Source organism: Cnephaeus nilssonii (genome assembly GCF_951640355.1).
Source record: "Cnephaeus nilssonii genome assembly, chromosome: 8".
Taxonomy (NCBI): Eukaryota; Metazoa; Chordata; class Mammalia; order Chiroptera; family Vespertilionidae; genus Cnephaeus; species Cnephaeus nilssonii.
This window is the reverse complement of record NC_137079.1, coordinates 50773289-50795027: the sequence shown is the minus strand read 5'-3', so window position 1 is coordinate 50795027 and position 21739 is coordinate 50773289. Positions and strand designations below refer to the sequence as shown.

Here is a 21739-nt window from a genome sequence, read left to right as displayed (position 1 = left end):
ACACCCTGGAGCCAATCTCCGTGATCCCTTCCTGGCCTCTAAAATTTTTCTTCTAATTAATTTCCTTTCAATGTGCATGAATCTGTGCACCAGGCCTCTAGTTACATAATAATTTATTTTTGGCCTTGGCCAGTTTGCTCAGTGATTAGTGTTGGTCCATGAATTTAAGGGTCGCTGTGGATTTGATTCCTGGTCAAGGGCATGTACCTGGATTGCAGGATCAATCTCCCGTGTGTGCGGGAGGCAACCAATCAATGTGTCTCTCTCACATCGAAATTTCTGTCTCTCTTCCCCTCCTACCTCCCTTTCACTGTCTCTAAAAATCAATGGAAAAAATATCCTGGGGTGAGGATTAACAACAACAAATAATAATAATATATTTTTGTCTTTTATACCACTCAAGAAATCTTAGTATCCTAGAAATATACTTTAATTTAATTACTAAGTACTTTAATATTTATTTACTAAATATAAGTAAATAAATTACTCTATATTTTATATAATAAATATTATTTTAGTAAATGGTTATTTTTATACAATAAAAATTAAATGTAGTAAAAAATACTATGCATACAACAAAATGTGTGTTAATATTATATATTTATTTTATCATATTAGGTGGTGATATTTCATTAGTGTTGTCCAAAAGCAGTGGATTTCCTACATGAAATTATGAAGGAAACTTCCTATCATTTAAAATTGTAAACCTCTAGGAAACATAAACATTTCTAAGTACATTGTAATGCTGTACTATTTTGGGGAGAGGTATGGTGTGTCATAAACACTTAAAAGAAAGCCATCTTGTAGAAACTGATTTTTATTATCCCCTCTTGCTAAATTCAGTATTTTATCCACACGTGTCTTTTTTATTTTCATTTCCTTCTTTTTTTGGTATATTTGATAGACTTCCGTGAAAATGTTTACATTAAATAAAGGTTTTTAAGATGAAAAAAAGATAACCTGGCAAAACATGGGTCCTTCTGCTTGTCTTCATTGCCCTTGGCTCCCCCTTCACTATCTGAGTGAAATTGCTTTCTGTGACAGCTCTGGTTGTTCTCTGCTTCCTGCTATTCTAAGTACAACATATGAAAAAGATTTAGTGATGACTTCTGCTGGGCTGGCCACCCTGTTGGCCTTTTCCACAAAGTAGCCCGTATGATAAGTGTTTCACTTTTAACTCTTAGGAAGAAGTGATATTGGAAGCAAAGGAGATCATTCCTTTACAGCATACCTTCCTAGGTTATAGAGTTAAACAGTGAGTATCTAATACCAGAATGCTAGTTTGAACTTTTTTTTCTCTTATTACTCACTTCCCAGTGATTTTATATTACTTTGATATTTATTCGGTGGACACCACCTGCTGCAACACCAGCGGTCAAGACTATTTCTGCAAACTCCATAGACACTCAGTAGTCATTCCAAAAGAGAAAAAAAAAAAAAAAGGAAGAAAATGGGTGAATTTTGAAAATTTTCTACAACTTAACCTCTTAATGTCACCTTATTGTCTACCTCAACTGCTGCCTTGTCCTAAACCACACAAAGACCGTGGCCTTATAGTCTTTGTCTCCCTCGGTGTTTTTCAGGAATTTTTGTGTTTTTATTGTTGTCATATTGGTTGTTTGGATTGTTGCACCAGGAGTACATGTTTACATCTTACTTTATGGTTTATCTTGGTTGATTAGAACTCTGGAGACACAAACCTATCCTAATTCATAATCTTGGCAGATACTGTCTGGCAAAACTGCAATAGGAGAAAGAGCATCTAGTGTGGGATTCTGCTTGAATACCTGATACAGCAAATTCCTGTGCAGTATAAATCAAGCAGTCCATTGACTTTTCCAACTGCCAATACAGTAGGCAGCATTTTCAGGGCTGCTAATTTAGTGACCATCCCTGCATCTGCTCTTCAACCTCCAAAATTCTTTTTTTCTGTTTATTTGCTTATTTTCTTCTCTTATTTTTTTTATTTTTCTTCCAGGTTTATACCTTTAAAAAAATCACCTTAGTGGAGTTTTAGAGGAACATGATATAAATGAGTATGTTTAATCTGCCATCTTTAATCACAAGTCAGCAGTACATTTTTATGGATAATGAGGGAGACAACTATTTTTTAGGAAGTATTATAAGGAAAAATTTATTTTACCTTAGAAATGAATGTGAGTGTATATCTTTAAGGCAGGAACAGAAATCTAACATGCAATAAACACTTTCAAATGAAAGGCAACAGGAAGATTTAAAAATACTGTGATACTTATTGAGGTGAGTATGCTTTTATTGTTCTATTGAATACTGCATACTTATTAATATTTTTATCATGAAACAATTCTTTCTTATTTAGTTAGCACTAGAATTGATTTCTCATTCAAGCAGGCAGAGTACACAATATTTATTCACACCCTGTTATGAGTCTGTCAAATTAACACTTATTAAGTGGAGCACAGAATGTCAAATGGCGAGCCACGGTTCAGTAACAGACCACAAAAAAAAAATTGAAATTGAGAAGTTTAATCTCACAATTGATGAAGGAAGTACCTGTCACTTGCCTTAAAGAGCCATAGGGGAACGTCAGGGTAGTGCAGACAGTGAGAACCTGGGACACATGCATTTGTTAGGTTCATCAGTGGACCCTGAGCTGGGTCCAGATTGAAAATTTAAACCAAAAGAGTGGGGTTTGGGGGAGCCCCACAGAGGTATTATACTAGTGTAAGTGGCACATAAAGGGAAGGCATTTGGAGGCAGAAGAGACTGTTAATTACAAAGGTTGTTGGCAAAATCTTGTCAGGGACTTACATCTGCTGTGACTGTGTGGGCTGCTGTCTAAAGGGTTCATTTTTTAAATTAATTAATTAATTAATTAATTAATTAATTAATTAATTATCTAAAGTTTTACACATGTCTCCTTTTCCCCCAGTTGACCCCCCACCAGCCATTCCCACCCTGGGCAAGCCCCCACCACCTCAGTGTCTGTGTCCATTGGTTATGCTAATATTCATGTATACAAGTCCTTTGATTGATCTCTTACCCCCCCCCCCCCCAATTTGTCTCTGGATTGATTCTTGTTCATCAATTATGTTGATCATTATATTCCACACTAGAGGCCTGGTGCATGAAATTTGTGCATGGGTGGGGAGGTCCCCTCAGCCCAGTCTGCACCCTCTTCAATCCAGGACCCCTTGGGGGATGTCCCGGAGATTGGGCCTAAACTGGCAGTCGGATATCTGTCTCACAATCTGGGACTGCTGGCTCCTAACTGCTCACCTGCCTGCCAGCCTGATCGCCCCTAACTGCCCCCCTGCTAGCCTGATCACCCCTAACTGCCTTTCCCTGTCTATCTGATCACCCCTAACTTCCCCCCTAAGCCTTGTCACCCCCATCTGCTCCCACTGCCGGCCTTGTTGTCCCCAACTGTTCCCCCTGCTGGCCTGGTCACCCCTAACTGCCCCCCCGTGCCAGCCTGGTTACCCCTTACTGCCCCCCCTGCTGGCCTGATTGCCCCCAACTTCCCCCCCATGCCAGCCTGGTCACCCCTAACTGCCACACCCCTGCTGGCCTGGTTGCCCCTTATTGCCCCCACTGCCGGCCTGGTTGCCCCCAACTGCCTCCCCCACCAACCTGGTTGCTGCTCACTGCACCCCCTGCTGGCCTGGTCATCCCCAACTGATTCCCCCATCAGCCTGGTCACCTCCAACTTCCCCCCCTGCCGGCCTTGTCACCCCCAACTCCCCCACCCTCAGCTGGCCTGGTCACCCCACACAGCCTGCTTTTCAGTTGTTTGGTCATCCCTCACTAACCCCCCTAAAAGCCTGGTCACCACATGCAGTCTGCTGTTCAGTCGTTTGGTTGTCCCTCACTAACCACCCTGCTGGCCTTGTCACCCTATACAGCCTGCTCTTTGGTCATCCATCCAGTTGTTTTGTTCATGACAGCCCCTGGCTTTTTATATATTAGGGTATGAGTGAGATTATGTGATATTTATCTTTCTCTGACTGGCTTATTTTACTTAGCATAATGTTCTCCAGTTCCATCCATGCTGTTGCAAATGGTAAGAATTCCTTCTTTTTGACTGCAGCATAGTATTCCATTGTGTAGATGTACCACAGTTTTTTAATCCACTCATCTGCTGATGGGCACTTAGGCTGTTTCCAAATCTTAGCTATGGTAAATTGTGCTGCTATGAACATAGGGGTGCATATATCCTTTCTGATTGATGTTTCTAGCTTCTTGGGATATATTCCTAGAAGTGGGATCATGGGGACAAATGAGAGTTCCATTTTTAGTTTTTTGAGGAAACTCCATACTGTTCTCCACAGTGGCTGCACCAGTCTGCATTCCCACCAGCAGTGCACAAGAGTTCCTTTTTTTCTGCATCCTCGCCAGCACTTGTCATTTGTTGATTTGTTGATGATAGCCATTCTGACAAGTGTGAGATGGTACTGCATTGTCATTTTGATTTGCATCTCTCAGATGATTAGTGACTTTGAGCATGTTTTCATATGTCTCTTGGTCTCCCTTATGTCCTTTTTCGAAAAGTATCTATTTAGGTCCGTTGCCCATTTTTTGATTGGGTTGTTTATCTTCCTTTTGATAAGGTGTATGAGTTCCCTGTAAATGTTGGAGATTAAACCCTTATCGGTGATAACATTGACAAATATGTTCTCCCATGTAGTGGGTTTTTTTTCTTTCAACTAGGTGGAGTTACTAAGGCACCCTAACTGGGTGGGGAAGGGAGGGCACGCAACATGTGAGAGACATGAGCTTTAACATATATGAATGTTACTAAGACAGGCAGCTTGTAGATAACCAATCACAAGGCAATAAGACATATAAACCAATTGCAAGGATGTTGCTTAGACAGAATTCTTTGAAAAGACCAATCAAGAGCTAGCAAAGCTGTAGCTATCCCTTAAATTAAAAAGTGTGCATTTCTTCTTGCCCTTGCTCTCTCCCTGGCACGCTAGATTCTTGGGTTGATGGCAGGAAGTATGCTCCTCTGCACCCATGTGGCTTATGGCCATGTGGGGCTCTTCACATGGACTGATAGACTTTAACACTCAACTGTAACATGGAAAGGAAGCTCTAGCCAGTGATGGGCAACCTTTTGAGCTTGGTGTGTCAAACTTCGCCAAAAAACTGAGCATAACTCAGGTAGTGTGTCACTTTGAGGAAAAAACATTATTTCGCAAATGTTTCATCCTCAGGAGCAGCAAATGTTTCATCCTCGGCATGCGGCCGCCTCAGCGGCTGCGTGTCATCAGAAATGGCTACGCGTGTCAGTGCTGACATGCATGTCATAGGTTCGCCATCACTGCTCTAGACACTGCCTGGCTCCTGGCACCCCAGCTGCACCTTTTCCAGGACTGGCTTCTCTCAATAAACTTTGCCTCTGTTAATCATTTTTGTCTGTGAATCCATTCTTTGGTTTTGTGAGACAAGGAACTTGGACTCAAACCCCATATTTCGGTTTCACTTATAGGAGGCACAAGAGAATAGCCTCAAGTGACTCCCATACAATGCCTTGCATGACCATCCTCTTAAGCAGTAGGCCTCCGGGCCAATGAGGTTCTGGCCTGCATCAAACCAACTTAGGATAAAAGCCCTGTGTCTGTTGACCATAGAGACAGAGTTTTGGTCAAACTAGATATCACATCTAGGCTCCAGTTGTGTTTCAGCTCCAGGCCCACTAAAGCAGCAGAACCAGAGGAAATGATACTGTGTCTGACATCATGACCAGATGCAATGACTAATGATCCCCTACCCTAGCACCCACTAGTCAGCAGAGACCACAACCCTGAAAGAACACACCTGGAAAGCTGATGAATATTCTATTGGATACTTCCCTGAGACCTCCCCTAAAACTCCTTCCTTTGGAAAACAGATAAAAGTCCTTAAGACAAAGGGCCCAACACACTCTCTTGCTTAGAGCATGCCCACACCTTCCCCTCTTCTTTCTTCAGGCACACTCTTTATCTCTCTCTAGAACATGCCTGCACCTTTTTCCATCTTCTTCCCTCAGTTGCGTCATCTTTGCTTTCTTTCCCCTAAGTTCCAAGGCCCCTTCTTTTGCCTCTGTGATTGTTTCATGAGTCCACCCAGCCCCAGCTGGCTCCCTTCTTCCACCTCTGTGACTTTCTAAATAAACCTCTTGCATTAGAGTTCTTGGCTCTGTGTTCTTTCTTAGCTGAACTCAAGAACCGAGGCCCCAAAACGACTCTGAACATGTCTATATCTACATCTATATCATCTATATCATCTGGTCATCTTGAACATAAACCCCATGAAATAAATTTTTATTAATTTAAACATAAGAAAAGTACAGAAAATGTAAGGGACTTGTTTAAGGCTGCAATATTAGCAATTTCTGTGTCTAAAATAATTTATTTGTTTCCAGTCTGATTCTAAAACAAATGCTTACTCTCTGCAGAATCTTAGGTTTCCTTAGTGATGCTTCTGGTACTACTTGTAATAAAGGAATAGTGAAGCTGTGATTAAACTGATTTGAGTAGAATGCACTGTGCAGCCTTAGCCGGTTTTACTCAGTGAATAGAGAGTCAGGCCTGCAGATTGAAGGTCCCTGATTAGATTCCGATCAAGGGCACATAACTACGTTGCAGGCTCAATCCTTGGTCCTGGTCAGGGAGCTTGTGGGAGGCAATCAATGGATGTGTCTCTCTCACATCGATGTTTCTTGCTTTCTATCTTTCCCTCTCCTTTCCATTCTTTCTAAAAATCAATGGAAAAATATCATTGGGTGAGGATTAACAACAACAACAAAAAAGAATACACTATACAGATTAAATTATGTTTCAAAAATATTCAATCCTGTACTCTCCGTCACCACATTGACACTCCATGTGACTAGTCATTGCATCACGGTTAATGGAATCTATTTACCCAACTCTGGACCTTAGATTCATCCACATGACTTATGCAGCTCCATAAGATATTACGCCATTAGAGGCTTGAAATGTATTTGTAATGTGGTATTATATCTGCTGTTGCCATCAGATGAGAAGAAATGACCCTGATAACCCACTGATTGAAGGAGGATGAGAAACATGCATGCAGCTTTATAGTATACCATCTTTTTTTTAAAGGTGTTTTTATTTTTATTGATTTCAGAGAGGAAAGAAGAGGGAGAGTGAGATAGAAACATCAATGATGACAAAGAATCATTGATCAGCTGCCTCCTGCACTACCTCTACTGGGGATGGAGTCCACAACCCAGGCATGTGCCCTGACTGGGAATCAAATCATGACCTCCTGGTTCATAGGTCGATGCTCAACCACTGAGCCACTCCGGCCGGGCTTTAGTATACCATCTTTAAATTCATTGATACATAATGAAAATGTTAATTGTTTATCACATTTTTCCATATTTACTTTGATCTATATTCTTCTAAATGCTGTAAAACTACATATAACAGATTCATAATCAGCCAACCAAATTTTGCATAGATGTTTTAGCAATCTGTTCACTTTAATGTACACTCACACTAAACAACAGAAAGAGATTTCTATGAGTGCAAAGATAAATTTTACCTAATTTTTCCTAAAAAAAATAGTGTAGAAAGAATGTGAGGGAACAGAAGTATGCAAAAGAATCCTGTATTCACTGATCAAAATGTCATCACTAACACAAATGAGCACCTAAAACCAAACACAGTCATTTTTAAATTACTTTGGATAGAACTATTCGACTAGAGATACTTTACTCTTAGTTAGAGGAACAGACATTTGAAGAATAAATATTATTCACAAACTTTTCAATTTTTTCTGAAATCTAAAATATTTATTTTTGTGTAACTGCAGCATTATAACATCAAAAAATTACTTTTGTCGAATATGATGTAATCAAGAGTAATACTTCAAAGCAACCAACTAAATTGCTGTAATATATTCAATTATCAGCTAAAGGGATATCAATAATTAGCCTATTGTTGCCTGCTAGCTACAGACTAGTTAGCAAAAACAGATACTATTTCCTCTAGAATCTCTATATATAAAAGCCTAAGCGACCGGAACCCCAGAACAACTGTAATGATTGGAACAATGGGTTCCTATGATGTCCCTGACCACCAAGGGGCAGATGCTCAATGCAGGAGCTGCCCCCTGGTGGTCAGTGAGCTCCCACAGCCAACCTCCCCCAGCTGGCCAACCTCCCCTGGTCTCTCCACACGGCTGGCAGGCCCCAGCTGGAAGCCAGCAGCCGGCAGCCAGCAGCTGAATTTTATGCACCAGGCCTCTAGTATGTTTATAATTGAAAATCAGTCACAAGTCTTTTTTCTTTTGTTTAAATTAATTATTAATTATCTTAAAAAACACGCACATTTTTGCTTTCTCATGAATTGCCCAATTTAGCCAAAGTTAGTCTTGATCTTTATAATGAATATCCAAAGACTGTTAGCATCCACATTTTGGTTAAACAGACATCAATGGCATCCTTTGATCTGGCATCCTTTGAGTTAGTGTACATACTAAGTTGGTTTGCATTCTTTATTAACAACACTTATATGACTTTTTCAATGACTGTGTATTTTTTTAACTACTTGCAAATATTAGCTTATTTAATTCATTTGATCTTTCTAACAACCCTAGGAATAATAAAAGCAGAAATAATTCAAAGAATTTTTTAAAAAAAGTAAAAAAAAAGCAACCAAAAAACAAAAAAAATAGCAGAACACCAGAAACAACTCTAATTTTTGACTCTGATTTTGATCAAAGTCATCAAACGTTTTCAGTAAATTCCATACAAGTAAATATTTTGGCTTTATTGGCCATTAAACCTTGGAGGCAATGAAACTCAAGCCTGCCATTATAGTACTAAAACATCCACAAACATTATATAAGTGTATGGGCATGGCTACAAGAAAACTTGTTTTACAAAATGAGGCAATGGGCTGAATAGAGCCAATGGGTCATAGTTTGGCACCCCCTAACTTAGATGGTAAGTACTATGTATAACTTTGGTTATGTTATAGTATAAGGGAAACCAATAACACTTGGCACTGAACTCCCTAACATTTTTCCCTTGAAGCATGCTCCTTTAGGGGGAACTGTAAAAGCAATCCATGCTTATTAGAGAAAAAGAACTAGAAAATGTGATAAAAGAAAGCAAAGTCATATGTGGTACCATAGCTGAATATAATTTTGAGTCATTTCATTTTGTAATATGTGAAGTCAAAATATGCACTTTTTAAAATTTGAAGTGTAAAAAATATAGTTAAGAAATGAAAGTTCATTTTGAAAAGGAGTCATAGTTATATAAACATTAAATCATTTCCACAGATTGTACTTTGTACACAATTATTTTGTCAGGATGTTTGCTGGGTTAAGACTAAGTCATTGATATAAGTGAAAAGATCACAACAAATCTTTTTCTAATCTTGAATTTTAAAAATACTGTAACTTAAAATAACAGCAGGGAAGTTACATATGAAAGAGATCACACTTAGTCTTCCTACTGATGAGAAAGTTATGATTTGTGGTATATTTGGCTAGCAGGGAGGAATTGAACAGCATGGCCTTGGTAGAGAAGTAAATACATCAGTATACTTATTATGCCAAACAAATGGAACAATTTACAAATTGGGAGTAGTGCAAAGCGTTGTCATTCTGGGCAAGAGCAACATTTATCATTACATACAGAAATAGAACACTCTGTTCAGCATGTTCCAGCCTTGGCTCTCAATTCCAAATATAAATCTTAACCCAGAACAAATCAGTGATAGGATACAGCAGAGAGAATAATACAGAGTTGACAATGCAGTGATTAGTTAATTAACCTGGGCACTCAGAGACTAGTTCATATGAAAGAAGATACAAAAAACCAAACTGAATATTCAAACATTTCCTATAATTGTAATGATTGTATAGTGGATATAAAATTAGTGGATATAAAATAACCACTAATTTGCATATAGAAAAGTAATACATTTATACACTCCCTAAATATGCCATTTTAAGTGTCAATACTTTGGGTCAAACTGTTAAAAATCATCATATAATCTAATTTTTTTGTGGAAAAATAAAATAAAAATAGATCACTCAGTAGACTTAATAATTTATATAGGGCCAAGAGATAGATTCCCCTAGGTTTTTTTCTTTTTTTTAAATATATTTTATTGATTTTTTACAGAGAGGAAGGGAGAGGGATAGAGAGTTAGAAAGATCGATGGGAGAGAAACATTGATCAGCTGCCTCCTGCACACCTCCTACTGGGGATGTGCCCAAAACCAAGGTACATGCCCTTGGCCGGAATCGAACCTGGGACCTTTCAGTCCGCAGGCCGATGCTCTATCCACTGAGCCAAACCAGTTAGGGTACCCCTAGGTTTTTTAACAAAACTTTGTTAATGAAATTAATGAAGCACTTTCAGATTACTTTATAATTAATTGTTTATATGTCTATATAACTTGGAAGAACTTGAACTACTTGAAGATACAAATTATATCTGTTGATATTTGTATACCTAATAGAATAGTTGGCATGTATTCAGTATTAGATAAGTAATTACTAAATTACTTTATTTGAATATGATATTTTGTTGTTTTAGTGATAATACAAAGGTTTATATGGAAAATACTCTTTCTTTCCAATCCTGAAGTTAGTTTCAAAGGTTTATCAGTCTTGGGATTTTCAGTTTAAAGTGGCAGTTAGGCAGCAATGTCAGTGTGGCATTTTTTGGAAAACCAAAGTTAAATATAGAAAATGCTCTCCATGGGATTAAAAATGGTGGCAGAGTAGGAGGATGCTGCATGGACATGCTCCCAGGAACAAGTTGGAATTACAACTGAAATATGGAAAGGCTGCCTAAATAATCAATGGAAAAGTTGATTATTGGGTATCAGGAGAGAACCCTGATACCCAAGGACCAAATGTGGAGATGGCATAGAGACTGGTAGGATAGGCGGAGGCATAAAAGGGCTGGCTGGGCACCCACAGATGGCAACTGAAGTCCCAGAGAGATATCTCAGCTGTGTTGGGGGAGAGGGGGAATGGGTTCCACTGAGAACTCTGGGATCTAATCCCAAAACTGGGCTCCCCAGCAGAGAGCACCAAACTGAGGAGGGTACCCACATAACATCTAGCTGTGAAAAGCAGAGGGGTGCTGTCTGCCAGGGAGTGGCAGCTGAAAGTTCAGGCACCCTCTTAAAAGGCCAATGCACAAACATTCCATGTGGAGCCACCCACCTTGTGCTCTGGCAGAGGGAGAGTGAAATGGACTAGATCTGTGAGAGCAGAACCCAGAACTGGGGACTTGGGGGATAGAGCTCAGAAGGCAGACACCCCAAGTTTCGTGGGCTGAGTCATTCCCTCACACAGTGGAGAACATCTTTACCACATAGACATATGCCTTGCCTTAGGGGGGAAGACAGTTGACACACCCTATTGGAAATCACCTTGCCTTGAGGCCACTTAAGAAATTAAAAGTAACAATTAGCCTCCAGGCAGAAGCAACTGTCCTCCCCTGTTGAAAAAACTCTCGCCATACCTGAGGACGATTGCCTGGGGGCAATTCAAGTCAAAATCCTATTAGTCTGTAGACAGAGGCGGTCTCTGGAGGCTTTGAGTCTTTGCCTGATCCAATTAGTCAGAAACAGCCTTTAACACTGTTCTTCACTAGAGATTGAGAGGGATAGAGGATCTAAAACATAGTCACAAATCCAATCAGTCAATGAAAATGAGGAGACAAAGAAACAACCTTCAAATGAAAGAATTGGAGAATTCTCCAGAAGAAGAGATAAATGAAGCAGAGATAAGAAATTTATCTGAAGCAGAGTTCAGAGTAATGATGTTAAAAATGCTCAACAGTATGAAAAAATATATAGTAACTATGAAAAAAGAACAGTCTGAGATAAAGAATGACATAACACAAATAAAGAACACATTGGAATGAACACACCTCAGATTAGGGGAAGTTGAGAATTGAATCAGTGAATTAGAAGACAGAGTTGAAAATATCACTCAATTAGAGAACCAAAAAGGAAAAAAAAAAAAAACAAACAATTAAAAAACAGGAGGATAGCTTAAGGGAGCTGCGGGACAATGTGAAACGTAACAATATTAGAATAGTAGGTATGCCAGAAGAGGCAGAAAGGGAGAAAGGAATAGAGAAGATGTTTGAATAAATAATGGTAGAAACCTTCCCTAACCTGGTAAAGGAAAAAGTCACACAAGTTCATGAGGCACAGAGAACCCCAAACAAGAAGACCCATGCCCAGACACATCATAATTAAAATGCCAAATATTAAAGACAAAGAATCTTAAAGGCAACAAGAGAAAACTGTTACCTACAAAGGAGTAAACTCTACAGGCCAGAAGGGAATGTCCTGAAGTACTCAAGGTAATGAAAAGCAAGAATCTGAAATCGAAATTATTATATCCAGCAAGGCTATAATTCAAAATAGATGGTCAAATAAAGAGCTTCCCAGACAAAAAAAAAAAAAAAAAAAAAAAAAAGACTAAAGGAGTTCATCACCACCAAGCCAGCATTACAAGAAATGCTAAAGGGATTGCTGCCAGGGATTGCTGAGTAGAAGAAACACAGAGAGAAACCTATTCATACAGAATTAAAAGCGCTATAAATAAGTACCTCTCAGTAATAACCCTAAATGTAAATGGATTAAATGCTCTGATCAAAAGGTGTAAGGTAGCTGAATGGATAAAAAAACATGACCCAACTATATGCTGTCTACAAGAGATCCACCTCAAAACAAAAGACACACACAGGATGAAAGTGAAGGGATGGAAAAAATTTTCCATGCAAATGGAAAAGAAAAAAAAAGCTGGGGTAGCAATACTCATATCTGACAAAATAGACTTTAAAAGCATCATGCAAAGCAAAATAACCCAGTTGGAGAAAGATAAATATCATATGATCTCACTCATTTGTGAAATATAATGAACAACATAAACTGATGAACAAAAATAGAGCCAGAGGGGGGAAAATATACTAGAATATAATAGAAGTAATCCTGTTATTTGCATATTTTTAATATTTCCTACCACTTTTGTGATATTGTACTATTTTAGTACAGTTTTGATAATATTATTATACTTAAAATCCTTTTATTCTTGAAATATTAATGTTTATTGCATTTAATATTACATGTAAGATTTTTCTTGAATAATTGGTGTTTATTGCATGTAACATTATCATATTTAAAATAGTTTTTCTTGAGATATTAATGTTTATTGCATGTAACATTATTATATTTAAGATCATTTTTCTTAAAATATTAAGGTTTATTGCATGTAACATTAAAAAAATAAATTAAGTGCTCTCCATGGTTTTAAAGCAAAGTTAAATATAAAAAGTCATGAATCGTAGATATTCAAATACATAGGCTATGAACTTTCAGGACCAAGGAAGTATTTCCACTGTCCATATGATAAATAAAACAAAATCAAAGTATTCTTTCCAGGCTTCCCTCAAGGCAAAATTGTGTTTTATTTTAAAACCAGGGGCCCTGTGCACGAATTCGTGCACCTTGAAAGGAACTTTGGGCCATATGACTGCGGTGGGCACGGGGACAGTTCTCGGCCCATCCTTCGTGCTCCCGCCCGGCCCCTCCTGCCACAGCCCTCAGTCCCCACTTTGCTGGCAGCCCCGCTTCCACCACTGCTGCTTCCATGCACTGATGGCACCAGCCCCGTTCGCACCCGCTGATGGTACAGAGTGATTGGGGCCGGCACCAGCAGCAGGTGTGAGCAGAGCCGGCACCATCAGCAGGTGTGAGTGGTGGCTGCTGCCCTGATGGCCCCTCAGGCACAGGGGGAGACGATCAGGGCCGGCAGCCACCACTCACACCCACTGATGGTGCAGAGCAATTGGGACTGGTGCCAGGGGCTGGCAGTGGTTGCAAGCGGGGCCAGCGCTGGCAGCAGGTGCAAGCACAGTGTGGAACCGTGGCGTGTGGAAGCAAAGAATATTTAGTAACCACCAGAGGCTCACCCTGATGACAGCGACTGGCACTCCACCTTGGTCTGGCACCCCTGCTCACCTGCTCCACCATCCTGTCGTGGCCGACACCCGCCATGTTCTGCGCGTGCCCCCTGGTGGTCAGTGCACGTCATAGCGACCGATTGTTCAGTTGTTTGGTTGGTTGTTCAGTTGTTCCGCCATTAGGTCTAGTTGCATATTAGTATTTTATATATAGAGATATTAAATTCATCTGGAAACAAAATTTGTTCTGTATCAGAGACCTAGTGTTGTATGTTTGGGGATGATTCACTGAAATATATGCATGAACTACAAAATGCATAGGCAGCTGTGGCTGGTTTGGCTCAGTGGATAGAGTGTAAGCCTGTGGACTGAAGGGTCCCAGGTTAGATTCTGGTCAAGGGCACATACCTGGGTTGCAGCCTCAATCCCCTACATTGCAAGCGCCATCCCTGGCCTTGGTTGTGGTGCATGCAGGAGGCAACCAATCAATGTGCCTCTGTCATCATTGATGCTTCTATCTCTCTCCCTCTTTCTTCCTCTCTGAAATCAATAAAAATATATTTAAAAAGAATGCACAGGCAGGCCATCCAATATATTAGTGTAATATATTCGAGATAATTTGTGTTGTTTAATGTACTTTCTAGCAAATAAAATAGTTCACATATTTCTTATTAATACCATAAGCAGCACCTCTATTTTATGTTAAGCTTAAGCATAGATAGGATGGGTCCTCAGCCAGATAGGTGGGAGCATCATTAAAAAAACTCTACCGGAAGATGGTCTGAATAGACATTTTTCCAAAGAAAACATGCAAATGGTCAAGGGTTACATGAAAAGTTGCTCAACATAACTAATTATCAAAGAAATGCTAACCAAAACCACAATGAGATATCACTTCACACCTGTTAAAATGAGTGTCACTAAAAAGACAAGAGATGACAAGTGCTGGTGTGGATGTGGAGAGAAGAGAACCCTTGTGCACTGTTTGTGAAAATGTAAATTGGTACAGCCACTATGAAAAACATGGAAGTACTTAAACCAATTATTCAGCCATGAAAAAAGAGGAAAGCTTGCCATTTGTGGGATGCATGGAACTAAAGATTATTATGTGAAGTAAAATAAGTCAGACAGAGAAAGACAAATACTGTATCATATCACTTATATGAGACCCCCTAAAAAGGCCAAACTCATAGAAACAGAGAGAGTAGACTGGTGGGGCCTGTGGGATGGAGGAAATGGAATGAAGTTGGCCAAACGGTACAAACTTCATATAAGATGAATAATTTCTGGCAATCTAATGCACAGCATGGGAGCTATAGATAACAATATCTTATTATATATTTGAAAGTTGCTAAAAGTAGATCTTAATGTTCTTACATGCCAAAAACGGTAATTATATGAAGTGATAGGTGTGTTAACTAATATTTGTTTGGTGATCAAGTCACAATACATATGTTTATCAAATCACTTTAAAGTTACACAATATTACATGTAAAGTATCTTCTATATGTATAAAAGGCTAATAAGCAAAGTGTCCCCTCAGGAGTTCGACCAGGAGAAAAGGAGTTTGATCATGCACTATGACATGTGCTGACCACTAGGGGGCAGTGTGGAACATGGCATGTGACCAGCAGCAGTGGCAGGGTGCTGAGGGAGCGAGAGAAGGAGGAGGCAGGGAGGCGGGGAGGCGGGGAGGCGGGGAACCTGATTGGCCCTGATCACAGGACAGGCCTAGGGACCCTACCCAGGCACGAATTTCATGCACCAGGCCTCTAGTATCTTAATAAAACTAGGGGTAAAAGCCACCAAAGGAATGGGATACAGAGAAAATGTATAATGCCATGAAAGAATTTCAGGGTTTTTTTTTTTAGTTTTTTTTTTTAGATTTGTTTAATAGTCATATAATGGACTTAGGTTGTTTACAATCAAGGTGGACAAAGGTATGTAAAAAAAAGAAATGCCATGGGGGGACAAGAGGGGGGCAATGGGAGGATGTGGGGGATAAGGACACATATGTAATACCTTAATCAATAAAGAAAGAAAAAAATAAGAAAAAAATAAATAAGTGTCATAAAGTCATAATGTGTGCTAGAAAAGCCATGTGCAGAAATCAAAATGGTCATGTTTCTTTGCGAGAAAAGTACTTTTTGACCATTTTCTATTTTCTGAAACATTTTTGTAGGCAATATAAAGATGTGAAATGAACATAGAACAGAGAAGCTTGTGATCCTTAATGTGTAAAAAATGAAAAAAAGCACATTTTTTGCTTTGCTGTGGTGTATTATTTAGTAAATGTATAAAAATATGTGCACAAGCTTATTAAAATGATAGTCACTATCAGCTTTTTAAAAGTTTACTGATATTACTCATAACCCACATTAGAAGGCAGATACTACCAAGATCACACAGGTTAAGCTCACAATGTAAGGTAGACTCCAAAAATCCTGAGAATACTCTAGTTGGAGAGGAATAGTGATTATTTGGGCAGAAAACATAAAAATATATGAGGTAAATTGAGCTGCTAAAATAGTGAATATCATCATATATGGATACCTTAATGATAAAGGAAAGAGAGAGCAGAATACAGAAATTTTGTGAATCTGGGAAAGATGGGAATATGCACTCAAGTGTAATAGTTACAACAATGAAAGAAAAACGATTAAGTGCATAAGTTGATTTGAGAAATTATGTAAAGTTAGAATGGATTTGTTGGGATTAAGGAATAAGATATAAGATAATTTGACTATAATAAGCTTCTTGAGAAAGAGTGTTGTTTTTTTTTTTAAAGGAATAAGGTAAGATATATGGAAAGCATAAGACAACAAAATAAATTTTGAGGTGAGTTCTTTCAGTGTTGGGTGAGATCCTATATATTTATATATCTACTATCTATCATCTATCTATCTATCTATCTATCTATCTATCTATCTATCTATCTATCATCTATCTATCTATCTATCTATATCATCTACCTATCATCTATCTATCTATCTATCTATCTATCTATCTATCTATCTATCATCTATCTATCATCTATCATCAATCATCTATCTGTCATCTATTTGAAGAGAGACAGGACAGTTGATAATATTGGAGCTAAGTGTAGAACTAGTGTTCAATAAAATAAACAGTTAAAAATGTTCAAGCATATTGAATACCATCTCAACTTGTTGCTGGTGGAAATGGGGCATGAAAAAAGCATTTCTGGGACCCACATATGGGAGGTTGAGGTATAGTAAGATTTACTGAGGTAGAAATAAATAACTGCATTTTTTATGCATTGGTTTTCAAATAATTATAATCTAAAGTGATCGAGACTTTTATTGGTATCAACTAAAAAAATGAAGTGCCTTTTTGTCTTGCTCAATGTCAATAGGTTAAAATTTCAATTATGATAGTTTTGCTTCTTCAAAATATGAAGGGTAGATTTTTGTTTCTGTTAGTCAATATAAAAAAGAAAAAAACCACTAGCAACCTTTATAACATGGTATCCGATGGCCATTGAATATCCTCTATCTTATAATTTATTCTCACTGCTCCTGGCCCATTTATGTCAATGACTTGAAGACTTTTCAAATAAATGACACCAATGCTCTTTCACTGCGTGCTGGCAGCACACAGAGGAATATCATCTAGAAAGTTTTTTTTTTATCAACTTTTGTTTTATATGAGAATTGCAAGTGCGTTCACTATGAGTTATTCTTAAAATCTGAGAGAAATAAATCTAATGGCTGTTGGAATAAAAATTAATATAAAAATAAGAAATGTATTTTGAATTATTCATATTTTCTTACTTTCATGTCTTTATATTTTAATGTAAAATTATGCAGTGAATACTTAGTTAAATTAATCAACATTTTACAACATACTTTTGAGGCTGGATAGTTAGAATAGGGAATAAAGGCCTCAAGCTCTACCTCTCCCCTTTTCTCTCTTGACTGGAACATTATAGATGCAATATTCACTGACCACCTCTTCCCTCATTGTCCCCTCCCTAATCTACAATAATAAAAGAGAAAGATGCAAATTGACCATCACTCCTTTACGCCCACCAGCCAATCAGGAAGGCATATGCAAATTAGAAGGACAAAGATGGAGGCCGCCCAGCTGCTCCAGGCGCAGAGTGGCTGGGCAGGGAAGGATGCCTACTATGAGAGGAGGGCAGGGGGTGAAGGGATCTACAGGAGCAGCACTCCGGCTGCAGGGAAGACGAAGACTGCAGACTCCAGAGTCTGCAGCAAAGACAAAGACAGCTGCAGTGAAGACAAAGATGGCAGACTCTGGCCTGAGTCTGCAGTGAAGACGAAGATGGAAACTCCAGCCTGAGTCTGGAGAGAAGATGGCAGACTCCAGCCGGAGTCTGCAGCAAAGACAAAGAAGCAGACTCTGGCTGGAGGGAAGGCCTGGGTCCCGGGTGCCAGAGGAAAACCTGTGCTGGAAGCCAAGGGAAGGAAGGCCTATTGCACGAATCAATGGGCCTCTAGTTTTCTATAATTGAGAAATGAAAGAAAAAGAAAGAAAGAAAGAAAGAAAGAAAGAAAGAAAGAAAGAAAGAAAGAAAGAAAGAAAGAAAGAAAGAAGGAAGGAAGGAAGGAAGGAAGGAAGGAAGGAAGGAAGGAAGGAAGGAAGGAAGAAGGAAGGAAGGAAGGAAGGAAGGAAGGAAGGAAGGAAGGAAGGAAGGAAGGAAGGAAGGAAGGAAGGAAGAAAGAAAGAAAGAAAGAAAGAAAGAAAGAAAGAAAGAAAGAAAGAAAGAAAGAAAGAAAGAAAGAAAGAAAGTCAACAGTTGGAGAGGAGGGACAAGGATGAGCTGTTTCTGGAGTTATCTCATTTTCGTCAGAAGCAGAGGATCACCCTAAACACCCTTGTTCATGTTTAATAAGAACCTTCCACCCTGACCTCATCAGAGCATCTTGTTCTCCCAGGTCATCTGCTCTCACTTCTTCTTTTTATAAGTTTTAATTTTTTTTATTGATTTCAGAGACAAAGAGAGAGAAAGAGATATAGAAACATCAATGATGAGAGAGAAGCATTGACCAGCTGCCTCATGCATGCCCCATATTGGGATCAAACTGTGACCTTCTGGTTTATAGGTCAATGCTCAACCACTGAGCTATGCTGACTGGGCCCCTCTCACTTCTTGAGTGCCTACTATTGTTTTAATAAATGTACTGTGTTTTGCTAAATCTTTCTGTCATGCTCTCAAATTCTTTCTTGTTTTGCAACAAGAACTTTGAACCAAGTATCGTGTTGAGGCTTCCTTGGCTTTTCTGGGTGCCACCCAGCATCACTTTTGAGTGAATAAATCACACACACAATGATATATGCCTCTAGTAACAGAAAGTAGTACAAAATATTGTAAAATGACATAATAGAGAGCCCATGACATACCAATATAACATCACATCATCTCAAAGGCAAGAATGTTAATGGTTTTTATGAATCTTTTTGGAAATAATAGTATAGGTAACCAAAAATGGATTTGAAATGTGTTTGCATTTCTATTTTTGTTACAGGCTCAAGGAACTTGTGCCTGATGCTTCAAAAGAAAGGCCAGTACCCAACAGATCAAAGTTTGGAGCAAGGAAAACTTTATTGATTGAGAAGGCCTAGCGAAAGAACATGGGAGTACCCATTCTCAAATTCATCATAAGACAGTTTGGAATTGAGACATCTTGCATTATTAAGGGAAGGAGGGAGGGTTAAGTGCTGGCCATAGAAAGGTAGGCATTAAAAGGGATTCAAGGAAGAGTGCAACATTTCTCAATCCCTTTATTCCCAGTTGGTCCATTGACTCCCACTGATCAGAGTCCAGTTATGGAGACTTCTGTGAATCTTTAAAAAACATTCATGCCGAAACCGGTTTGGCTCAGTGGATGGAGCGTCGGCCTGCGGACTGAAAGGTCCCGGGTTCGATTCCGGTCAAGGGCATGTACCTTGGTTGCAGGCACATCCCCAGTAGGGGGTGTGCAGGAGGCGGCTGATCGATGTTTCTCTCCCATCGATGTTTCTAACTCTCTATCCCTCTCCCTTCCTCTCTGTGAAAAATCAATAAAATATATTAAAATAAAAATAAAATAAGAAACATCCTTATCTTTAAAAAACAAACAAACAAAAAAAACATTCATTATTTTGTGCATATTTTACCATCTCTTTGCTGACAAGGGGGCTGCTCAAGCCTCAAGCAGTATTCCTCTAGTTAATTAGCATATCTACAGCAAGAGTTATTAGCCTATAGGCCAGCCATCTGAGAGAGAAAGCATTTCATTTTCAACCTAAAAAATGTTAACTCTCAAGGTAAAAGAGGGTATAGGGGGCATAAATGGTGATGAAAAAAGAAAATTTAAATAAAGAGAAAAAATAAATTAAAAAGATTACTATCCATAATATGTTTAACTCCATGCTTTTTATTTACAAAAATGTTATCAATTCTAACTGTTGTAGATTTGAACCCTCAGGATGTCAACCATTAGATTACACCATGAAGCCATTATAAAGGTGTTCCACACAGCCTTAGTTGCCTAGTATAAGTTAAGCATGGCAGTTTTACCATTCATTCGAATATTATTTAACTACTTTTTTACTCAGTAAAATTGGAAAAATTGTATGTAAGTCAAAGGATTTCTGAAAATATTTGCAAAGATGTCCAACCCAACCTTAGTTTACTCCCCAATACAAATTCTGTTGTAATCCATGTTCCCAAGAAACTGAATGCCAAATGCAAATTTTAATTTAATTTAATATAATTTAATTTTAATTTAAAAACTGAGGATGCTTTTTTCTTCTTCATTGATTTTTAAAGAGTGAAGGGAGGGGGAGATACATAGAGAGAGAAACCTCGATGTGAGAGAGACACATTGATTGGTTGCCTCCTGTACTCACCCTAACTAGGGCCAGGATGGAGTCTGCAACCAAGGTACCTGCCCTTGATGGAATGAAACCATGACCCTTTGGTCTGTGAGCCCACACTCCATCTGAGAGGAGTTAGAAGCAAACAGGCAGATAGGAGAGGGGCTCAGGAAAGAGGAAGTGCAAAGGTGACCACTGGAGTTAGCCAAAACCTCAGGAATATTTATCTTGCAGAAAACAGGATGTCAGGAGATAAGAATGCTTATCTCCAAAGCACAGAATCTTGCAAGAGAGGGGAGGAAGAGAAAAGAATGAGGCGGGCACAGGGTGGATTTTGAAATTATTGCTAGGCAAGAAAGATAGAAGGAGCCATAAGAGAGTAACATGGGTAGACAAAGAATGGATCCATAGTGGATAAAACCCCTAGACAAGTGAGCTTCAGTGGCACCCTCTCTTGGGCCCCCTCCCTGAGCCAGGAGTCTGTACCTGCTTGAATAAATCCTTCATCTCTTGCTTGATTCTTCTGGTCCTCGATTGCATTCTTCGACTCCATGAGACACGATCTTGGGAAGAACCACAGCTCCCTGTTCCGGTATCATTTTCACTTGTAAATTTTCATGTACCAGGATGGATCTTTCTGTAAATATAACCTTAGATCTTATTGTGTAGTGGACTTCAGGAAACTTAGGTCTGTTTTATGCCTTATTTACAACCCCAAATGGGGTAGATGTAGGTTTTAAGTTCTCCTAAGTAGAATTTATTTATTTTATTAGTGTTTGGTCCCTCAGTTCCTTTCTTCAGTCTGGTCTCATTCAAATTCTTCCATCAGCAATTTAAAAAATTATCTAAATTTTAAAGTAAATTTTGCTAATCTTCAGGGATGCTCATTTAAGAATTTTCTTAATTTAAATTATTTTCCATCATTTTCTTAACAGTTAAAGAGTGGTT

General features: G+C 38.8%; 1 protein-coding gene across 1 annotated transcript in view; it reads right to left on the bottom strand.

Moving 5' to 3' along the window:
* The window catches only part of LOC307104565 (succinate dehydrogenase [ubiquinone] cytochrome b small subunit, mitochondrial-like), a gene marked incomplete at both ends in the record, with an annotated part of 106090 nt that extends 84746 nt beyond the window's left edge, over positions 1-21344 (bottom strand). The window contains one exon of the mRNA XM_079779485.1: positions 21278-21344. Coding sequence (XP_079635611.1) covers positions 21278-21344 — 67 coding nt within the window. The remainder of the gene's footprint in view (positions 1-21277) is intronic.
* Between the last annotated feature and the right edge of the window lie 395 nt (positions 21345-21739).